Here is a 9,786-nt window from a genome sequence, read left to right on the forward strand (position 1 = left end):
GCTCATTCGGAGTACAGATAGATCCACTTTTTGCGCCTCCTCTCTGGCCAGCTGCTGCGCTCGCCTCCCCGCTTATGCGGAACACAATGTTATCAAATGGATTATCAGCAATCCGAATGGATTTTATCTTGGGTGGATATACTGGCCGCTTGTTCTTGTCAAGCTCTTCGCTTGTCCAAACGCCGGGCTAGAAGGTCATTGGATGCATCGTGAGTGTGAACACTCACAGCACTCCCCGATTTTGAGAACGTCTTGATGTGATAAACTTTCAATCTCCAAAGTCAGGAATGTTAGCATGGTCTTCTTTGTCTTTCGACGTCCTCACCTAAGGTAATGAAGAACTGACTATCATTTGACTTTTTCTGGCCGTTGTTGGCGATACCAAGTAGTCCACGGTGGGCAACGTGCAATCTAGGATGTAATTGATCATCCTCGAACCAATGGTCATAGAATCATTCTCCTCCGCCTCTCATTCTAGCTGTTTCCAGTCTGGACAAGGAATCTAGGGACTACTCTGTGGAAGTCGTAGTAACTCTTGTTATGTAGCACTCAGCAGGGACACTTGGATAACGGGGCAACACAACCAATTGACATTGTAACCGCACGGCGGTATAAGTAGCTAAAGATATCAGACAAAGATAAACAAATGAGATGCGCGTAGCGCTACATGTGGAACGGGAACAACAGTGAGATATGCAGCATATGGTCGAAAGGTTGATATCATATCATAACCGATATGGGCATGATGTGCGTACCGGCGCGTCGTCATGTCTTGCTCAACCAACAGTAACCTTGAAGATGTAGCGGGAGGCGACATGAGACATGGATGAACATCATGCAGTCGTTATTCGTGCCTTCCGTAACTAATGCCGTTCATGCGTAACTTGTGTAACTGCACTCGTGCTACCCTGCAATAAAACACAATGTTAAGCAGAAGCGCGGTAGTACACACACAGCTATCCAAAATGCGGGAGAAACGATGACCAAGACGGGGTCTGGTACAGATCAGGCGGAGGCGAACGCAAAGAACTGAAGGTGAGAACCAGGAGGATGACCCGCGCAGCAACGTAAACAGGTAGAATAAGTACTATCACAACCCCACTGGTGGCCAGAACATGACCCGCAACCAAATTGCCCAACATTATAACGATAGGAGCCACTGTAATATATATTGCTGCAACCCGCCATAGAATCATCTCCTTGTGGGTCGGAAAAGGAAATGACCATGCAAGGCAATGGATTCCCCCAAAGATCATCCCAGCGGCTGCAAATATGAACAAGGATTCCCTAAGCTCAGGCTCAGACACCTCCACGAGGGACATTGGATCTGCATCAGTCTCCGTTTTAGGTATTGGTTGATCGACATTTGTCTCGGAAGTCGGAGGAACCGAAGGGGACTCTTCCGTCACATGGATTGGGAATCGAATGTTAACGGGTTTATGCCACCACAACACATAAACAAAGAGGCTTAATGCTGCATACGCCAGCGTCATTGCCTCGAGTTGCGATCTGTGCAAATGGCGTGCCCATCGTCCGACATATTGAGTGATAAACCATAGTAATTGAAGGACAATGAGAAATTTGGAAAACGCATCGCCTTTGCTTCTGTCAAGAATTTCCATCTTTGTTATTGTGGCCTTTCTAGTATTCCCGGTCTTCTCAATTATGCTGGGGTATCGCTGCAAGTCGTTCGGGTCCACTGCTCCTCCTTTTGACGGGTCGAAGAAACCACCCATGGTGACAAAGTATGAATGCGTCAGGGCCCACCCTTGTGACAAGTACAAGTCAGTGCCTCGTCCCTTCCTAACTTGTGCATTTCTTCTTATTTTCAAGACGCACCTTCAACCATCTTGTATTTCTCTGATATTCTCCAAGACCACAAGAATTGGCGCCATGCCAACGCCAGAAATCCCTCCGGTGAAAGCAGTGAAACTATCATCAAGCCGACGCGCGATGTAATGGATAAGAAACCATCACCACGATAGTGCTTTGGTAGATTTGGGTGCACCGCCGTCCAAATGCAAGCAAACACGGTAAGGAGACAGCTATACACAATGCCCCACATCGTTCGGCAATTCCGGAGATCGTTGCAACCATCAGATACATTTTGCAGGAAAGAAGTCATATTGTGAGGGGGGATGGGCGCTGAATAAACATTGTGGGCAAGAAGGAGGTTGACAAGAGCGGTTGCCATCAGATCTGGTCGAGTGCAGGTACAAGCACACCAAATTCAGGTTGAGTACACTGTGGACTGGGGCACGTCCCTATGTCCAGCGGCGCTTTATCAGCCATGCGACCAAGCTGGTATATGATTCCAAATACAAATTACATTTAGCCTTTTCTGAAGTCAAGAGCTATGAAAACCATGCGGCGCAGATCCTTGGAAATGAAGGAACGTACGGCGTTGCAAGAAAAATGGCGCATGATTTGATCGAATATGTATATCGGAAGCATCTCAGCAGAAGTGCTTGATCGGCGCTACTGCTCCAATTTGGGTCTATCACCAGGCCCTATTCATCCGCGCTGATTTTTTTTTGCATGCCACTGCAATGAACTTTGGACTCTGCGTTTGAACTTACGTATAGAAGCAGAAACAGTCGATTCCATTGTTTATTAGTTTCTCGGGAACTGCCAGAGCAGCGGACGCGACTCTCATCACACGGGTTCTGGCCCTGAAAAGATGCACTAACTCAAGCAAATGGCGCCCTAGGCTTGGCAGCACCCGGTCGTAGCTCGGGTCAAGGCTCGAACTTAACGCCCGGTAAGTTGGACGCGAAGGGCTTAACCCTCGCAAACTAACTGCCCTATCAAATTGTATTGCTGATCTATCACTAGCTTCTACCGTTCCCGTAATGGCAGATGGCATGTGTACCTGTGTTTGCGCAGTCATGAAAATGAGGGTCAGTTCGGGCTGTTGGGTACCAGGGATATACTTAAATAGCGCCACGGGAAGCGTCCGTTAGCTTGGTCATCGCCAAGAAAGGGTGGTTGAGCATGAGTAGAAGCCAACAGAGTTCAGGTACTTATGAAGCCGAAATGGAGCACCGAGCCTTGCTGAAGGAACATATGATAAGCCCAATGCGGACGTAGCGCCCAGCGGTTACGCTCGAGTGGGATGTTGCGCGTTAGCAGCCTAGCACGGCGCACGAGTGCAGGCTGCTGGACGGCACTTACAATAGTCCTACCTGGCCAATGATATGGTGACACTACTGCGAACACGTCGTTGCTACTAGTCGACTGTTGATGCCAGGCTGGAATCTGCGACATGCGACATGCGCAGGAGGCAGTGAGAGGCCCGGCAGTTCTTGCAGTTTTCAGTGGCTTAAGGCACACGATACGAGGGGGTCCTTCCGTGGCCGTGCGTTCAGAGCCGACCGAAAGCGGCAACGCCAACTGGATATGGGTCTAAGAGGTTCTCCCTGCCGCGACGGATAATGGCGTAGATGGCGCTTACACATTTCGTTATCCTGCGTTGGCCTTTATCATTCTTCTGCGCCGACTTTCTTATTCACCTTCCATTTTCCTTCCTCCTCGATTGCAGGGTTTTATAGGTCGAGTGGCCTGCTTTCACCCCTTCAATGGATAATAGCGTAGATGGCGCTCACACGTTGCGTATCCTGCGTTGGGTCTTTTTCATTCTTCTGCACCTTCCTTCTTATCCACCTTCCACTTTCCTTTGCAGGGTTTCATAGGACGAGTGGCCTGCTTTCAACCTCCACCCATTTCAAGCGATAACGTTGGGGGGTCTCTAAACACGCGGTTCCCGCATGGGTGCCTAACGGTTTTAGCTCCTTTCGTTCCACAGAACTGGCGCGGTTCTCCAACAAATCAAGAGGCACGTAATTACGTCCGGCCAACAATTTTAGGAGCCGCCACACCCCTACCGCCGCGGTTCTCCAACGCATCAAGAGGCACGTTTATTGTCTGGCCAACAATGCTCGGAGCGAGCCGGCACCCGTATCACCTCCCCTCTGCTACTCCCCTCCAGAAACGGCCTCGGAATCACTGGATTCCGAAGCTAACAAATCATTATCACCTACTACTCGTGACCCAGTCAATATAAAATGGTATCATGGGGTTACCGTCCAACCTACCTTCTTAGATAGTATTCGAGCATTTGAGTGCATGCACCCGTGCACTGGTGCACTGAGAGAAAAATATGGTTGGGAAAATGGTTTACGGAGGCAAGGGGTGTCGATTCGGCCATTGCCGAACCCCAGGTCGGAGGGGGGTGGCACGACTGCTGTCCCATCTTATTTTCGGATACCATTTTAGATCAATTCATATGCTACATTTATGAGTCTAACTAAGAGAATTCAATGCTTTTTTACGCGCTTATTGGTGTGAACAATCTCATGTGACCCACAACTCCATCCAGGAGGAATGTATGAGCCGAGCCCTTGACATGCTTGGTGAAACTACATCAGGAAACCCCCAAGGCCAATTGAAGTGGTCGAGATCATTTCAACCTCACATGATTTACGATCACTTCAACTGGGTCCCCTGATTGTAATCACACCAATTATGGGGGTGATTGAGCTGATTCAGTGATTGTACGGTTGGTTGTATCGGCATGCTCTCACATTCTCTCCCACATTGAAGTTTATCAATAAAGTTATTATATTTGAACATTATGTTGCATACACACTTGGGAAAAGAACCCAGATACAAGTTATTACAGTAGTACCCAAACACAATGTAATGCAAAATGAAACACAAAATAAAGAGAAGAGGAAAGTGGATGAAAATACAATGTAATCAAAGAAAGCAGACGCACGCCTCAACTACTGAATCGTTTGGCACCAAACCCAGCATAAAGGTAGAGCTAGTTATCTTCTATCGAACAAGCCCAAGATCGTCAGAAATGGATGAACGGTTGTTGAGTACATGTGGTAAGAAGTTGGGGATAGTGTCGCATGTGAGAAGTTTGGTTGGAGGTTGGAAATGACATGGAAAAAAAATACAAAAATCATGGGAAGGGAGGGGGATGTATCGGAGGGTATTGGGGAAGGGTCAGGCAATCGTGGAATGGTGGTGGCTCATGTAAACAAGCACAAGAGGGTGGTTAGGTGGTCAGTTTAGCAACAAACACAGTGAACCGCCACACTTATGACTCGACATACAACACAGGGTAGTTTTGGGTGGCAAACCCACCCTCATTCTTTCTTTTTCAAGTAAGGAACATCTAAAAAACATTGCATTGTGAATGCAACTAAAAAAAAAAAAAAAAAGAGACACACATCATCATGTTTGTTCATGCAGTTCCCACAGCTCAGTTTGTTTGGATATTGTGAGTTGTTAATTTGATGTTGCATGTGAAGAGAGAGTGTAGTGGAGTAGTGGAGTGTGTGAGTTGGAGCAAAGAAAAAACTTCTAAGTTGCAAACCTGTTCATTTGAAACTGTACAGCACCTGGATGCAAATGACAGACTCACACACATGGATGTATCCATGTGTGGTTGTGGTGATTGAGATGATTGAGAGTAGTTGATTGGGCAGATTGGGCAGATTGAGTGATTGAATTGCTCTCAACCACTTCAATCGGCCTCAGGGGTTTCCTGATGTAAGGAGAATGTTAAGGCTTCGTTCGGTATGAAGAAACAGGCCTGTTTCTTCCAGTTTTTCAATTCAATATTCTCTCTCATTTCTTCTACCTAAAGAAACAGGAATAAACAGACCAAAGAAACCTGTTTCTCCATACCAAACGAAGCCTAAAGATACTCTGAAGGTACATGACAGATGTACAAACCCAAACTGTTTCACAACCAGTCCTATGACATTGAACAATGGTTGTGCCATCTGCGATTTCTTCCACAGTAATTTGTCTTGTACAACAAGCATGGAGAGTGGTGGTGTGCTTTGGTGCCCTGCACATTGGTCATCCACTGGCATATGTTGAAGTGGGGGCATTTGGGACCATATTTTTGACATCCTCTCTGGGTACCCATTGAGACGATTTAGACTGTGCCTCAAGGTCTGTAGATCTTGAAGTTCTAATTGATCAGTAGGGACCATCATACAGCAGAGGACTGCATTAGAATCACGGACCTTAGTGCAACTCGTGAGCTATGTGCATCTGAGATGTTAAAATGAGCCGGAAGTTGTTTCCTCCATCTCGTCTCTGCTCTGTTTGCTGTATGATGGCCATTCCAGACTACTTTGAGTCCCTCTGCCTCAATCAGTGACCTGGAATATGGATGAAGGCCTGATTGGGTAATGCTTGCTATGGTAATCAGTGTAATGGCAAATACCAATTGAATTAAATGGGGGGGGGGACAGTGCTCTCATATGTGCCAATTCCTAAAATTGGACATGAGGTACAGGATTCTGTCAGGGCACAGCCCTTGACCCCACTCACCCTCAGACACCCTCACCCTTTCCCTAACCACCCTCTCCCCACATTTCCCCATTCCCCCTATCCTTCCCCCCACTGTTTCACATAATGATGCGTGTGCGCGAACCCGTGGGAACATTCTGGGCGAGCAACTCGCCCAGAAATGTACAGCCACAACCGTGGGAATATTCTGGGCAAGCAGCTCACCCAGAACTTTCCCACGGGTCACACCCGTTATGGAAAGTCGGCAGCAAGCGGGAACTGTATAGTTCCTAGGGTCCTTTTGTGTCGGCCTCACAGGGGGCTGAGAAGCTTACCCTTCTCAGCTCATTCCCTGTGAAGGCTGAGGCTAGTCCCCTCAGCGACTTCGAGGAGTTAGCAGCTGGGGAGAGTACCCCAGCTTCCACACCCGGCCTCACCCTCCGGCCACTCCCAGCTGGGGTCTGGATCCTGACAGATTCAAAAAACTGACACCCCTTGTACAGAGGGGCCTGAATGGCCTGAGAAGCTCTGGGGTGCCCATTGAAGGAGAGAACAAAGGAAGGTCAGTTGGGAGGTTCTAATGAGACCACCACTAATCTGTTCCCTGGTTCTTTAGTTTGGATGGGGAAGTGTACTAGTAGATTTGTTGTAAATATAGTACTAATCCGAGTGTTTTGGCTAATTCTGTTTTATGGGTTAGTCTAAAAGTCTCTGAGAAATGACTTACAGGTGAACAAAGCCCTGCGGAGCTGTTCCTTTAGTGTAATTTCTCAATTTATCTAGGTATAATTCTGTGTAGGATCGTTAAATTTGGAATTTTAACCTGAAATCAATCTTCTACTTGGTGAATTTTCAAAGATTTAACTCCATCAATGGGTTTAGACTGTGTCTGAAGTGTCCCTTGGCCTTGTCTTATTTCTTTCTTATTTTTATTGCTTGTTTTAACAGTAGCAAAATAACTGTTTTGTTTACACTTTTGAAATCTGGAGTGTTAACCAGCTCTCCTGTTGAAACATTTACTTAATATTTCTCTCCCTGATTGCTGCCTTTTACTACAGTGGCAATCTTAACTGTATTTCACTTTTTCACACTGGAGTGATAACCAGAAATGCTTGAGAAAAATGATACTCTATTTTCTTACTTCTCTGAGGGGGGCATAAAGTTGCAGAAAGGGTCTCCCTTTTATACTCCTTGGGTTGCCTTCCTTTTTCACACTCTACCTCGTATTTACGGGATTTATTTACAGTGTATTTTCCTCAAACTGAATAAAAATGAATTTTTCACACTGTCAAAAACCCGGGTTGGAAGGTGGGGTAAATGCGTGAGTCCGAATGCAGGCAGGGCTCAACTAGAGGGGGGTCCGAGGGCTCCGGTAGTGAACCGAAGCTTCTCAGGGAGCCCGGTTCTGCTGGATGGTACAAGAGGCTCTAAGAAGGACGCGGCCTCAGCGACTCGGAGGGAGCGCTGTGCCTCCGTTACGTCTCAGTTAGTCCTTGTATTTCTTATGTCTGAGGTGTCTTGTAGAACAGGAACGGGAATCACTCAGAGGGACTTTGGGTGGCATTTTAGTTGAGATTAGAACTAAGGAACTACAGGTTCTAATCTATGGGTATTTATAAAGGAGAATGGGGAGGACTTAGTCAAAGTCCGAAATGGCAAATGGGACAACACTGAAAGGTGCCGAATGATACTGAGAGGTACCAAAAGGTCCCGAACGATATCTTAAACGGGGAACCGAGGTGTCGGGCCAAGGAGGGCGGAGTTGGAGGCTGGAAAATGAATGGGGAAGACAAATGGGTAAAGGGGGTTAGCCGACTGAATGGTAGGAAGAAGGTAGTCGTGCTAGAAATGGAAGGTGACTAATAAGTGATAACGTGAGGGAGATCACCGAAGGATGCAGGTAGCTCCGAAAGCGGAGTTGCGTATCCGAAGGATGTTAGGTGACTCAAATAAATGAAATGGGTGGAGGAGAGGTTTAAGGGCATGTCACGGGATGTCGGAGGTCCGTCGGGATATCGGAGCAAATCCAGGGTCTCCAAATGTTCCGACTCGGGACCGAGCTTCCGGGATGGGAGTGGCCAAGGATCGGTGTGCCGCAACCAGACCGGAGCTGAGAAAGTCAGGAGGGAAGGTGACTTGGGGAGTGGGGAGACATGGTGTAGGGGATGGTGAAGTTGTTAGGAAGGTGTGGTGTGGTGGGAGTGCGTGGGGTCGGGATTCCGGGATATGACACACACTATAGTTCCACTGCACTCAGCTGTGCTGAACTGCAGCCCTGCTGTGGTCAGACTGCACCTATGATTCTCATTGTCCTTCCTTGCCTAAGCTATTTTAATGTTTCAATTAGAACTTGACTGAGCTGCATTTGTCGCAGTTTTTTATTTCAAATTCTTCTTGTTTATCATTAAGTTTGCTATGACTTGGTCATTCTGAATTCAGACTGCATGTCATATCCATACAACTCTGGACCTCCATCTCCTCCAGAACTCCACATCCTCCACCACCTCCTCCCCCTGTTGGTTGTTGAGAGCCTGCTCTACCTCTGGTTCCAATACAACGTCCAACACTACCTCTGGTCCAACTCTGGTTTACTCCGGGCCCAATCCCAACCTCATACCTTCCAGACCAGAGCTTGTGATGCTCCACACCTCCGGCTCCGGACTCCTGTACCGGAACCCCATTGCACCTCCACCTCCGGAACTCCAGTCACATCTCTGCCCCTGGACTTTGACCTCCTCCTCCATCTTATCTCCTTGTATTCTCTATTGCATTTCATTTATTATGTCTAGGCAATATTCCAGACTTTGACTTCCAACTCTGGACCTCTGGAACTTACTCCGGACCCTGCAGTCTCTACTGTATGGTGTCATTTAACCCTCTTGTTGCTTCTTCCTTATTTAGATGGCTGCTTCCTTTCCATATTAGTCAGCTGTCATTCCCCACAACCCACTCCACTCCTTCCCCTCTTGGCCTTGTCCTTGGGTTCTATTTGTCTTCTGACTCCACTCCTGTATTATTATATATACACTCTGTACATAGTTTCCTGTACCCCTAGTCTGAAATTGATGATGATGACTAGAGAACCAGAATCGACTGGATTGTCCCCCCAAGAGACTCCCCCTTGCTAACCTGAAATTAAGGACCACCTTAGACAACAAACCAGCAGCACAGCGCTCCACTTGAGTCACTGAGGCCAAGGTCCCTCCTTACTGAGTCCCTTCTCTGCTTCCGGACAATTATGTGCTCTATAACACTGCATGTTACTGTGCATACAGCTGCACTATGACTTTCAGCTGATTTATTCTATTTTTATCCAGTGACATTTAGTAGAAATGTGATTTGAAATGTTAAATGAACGAAATGGTTCAAATTTTGGAACAAAAGGAGTTGATAGTAGTTAAGAATTGAACAAACAAATGTGTTAGAGCTCTCTGCTTTATTAGTATATTTTTCCCTAAAATTCCCACCATG

At 47.0% G+C, this 9,786-nt stretch overlaps 1 protein-coding gene across 1 annotated transcript; it reads right to left on the bottom strand.

Moving 5' to 3' along the window:
• Positions 1-840: 840 nt before the first annotated feature.
• Positions 841-2,586, bottom strand: EI90DRAFT_3071613 (uncharacterized protein). The gene is made up of 3 exons (XM_039061320.1): positions 2,330-2,586; positions 1,840-2,264; positions 841-1,768 (listed from the first exon to the last, which is right to left on the bottom strand). The coding sequence occupies exons 2-3, from the start codon at positions 2,192-2,194 to the stop codon at positions 957-959; spliced, it is 1,167 nt and encodes a 388-aa protein (XP_038912447.1). The 5' UTR covers positions 2,195-2,264; positions 2,330-2,586; the 3' UTR covers positions 841-956.
• Between the last annotated feature and the right edge of the window lie 7,200 nt (positions 2,587-9,786).

Source organism: Cantharellus anzutake (assembly GCF_015039405.1).
Source record: "Cantharellus anzutake strain C23 chromosome Unknown EI90scaffold_49, whole genome shotgun sequence".
NCBI lineage: Eukaryota > Fungi > Basidiomycota > Agaricomycetes > Cantharellales > Hydnaceae > Cantharellus > Cantharellus anzutake.

What these genes read in the sequence shown, in the direction of transcription:
- EI90DRAFT_3071613 (XM_039061320.1), bottom strand. Translation starts at nt 2,194, where the DNA reads ATGGCAACCGCTCTTGTCAACCTCCTTCTTGCCCACAATGTTTATTCA. An exon ending in GAAATACAAGATGGTTGAAG is followed by an intron (nt 1,769 to 1,839) that starts GTGCGTCTTGAA and finishes ACTTGTCACAAG; the next exon opens with GGTGGGCCCTGACGCATTCA.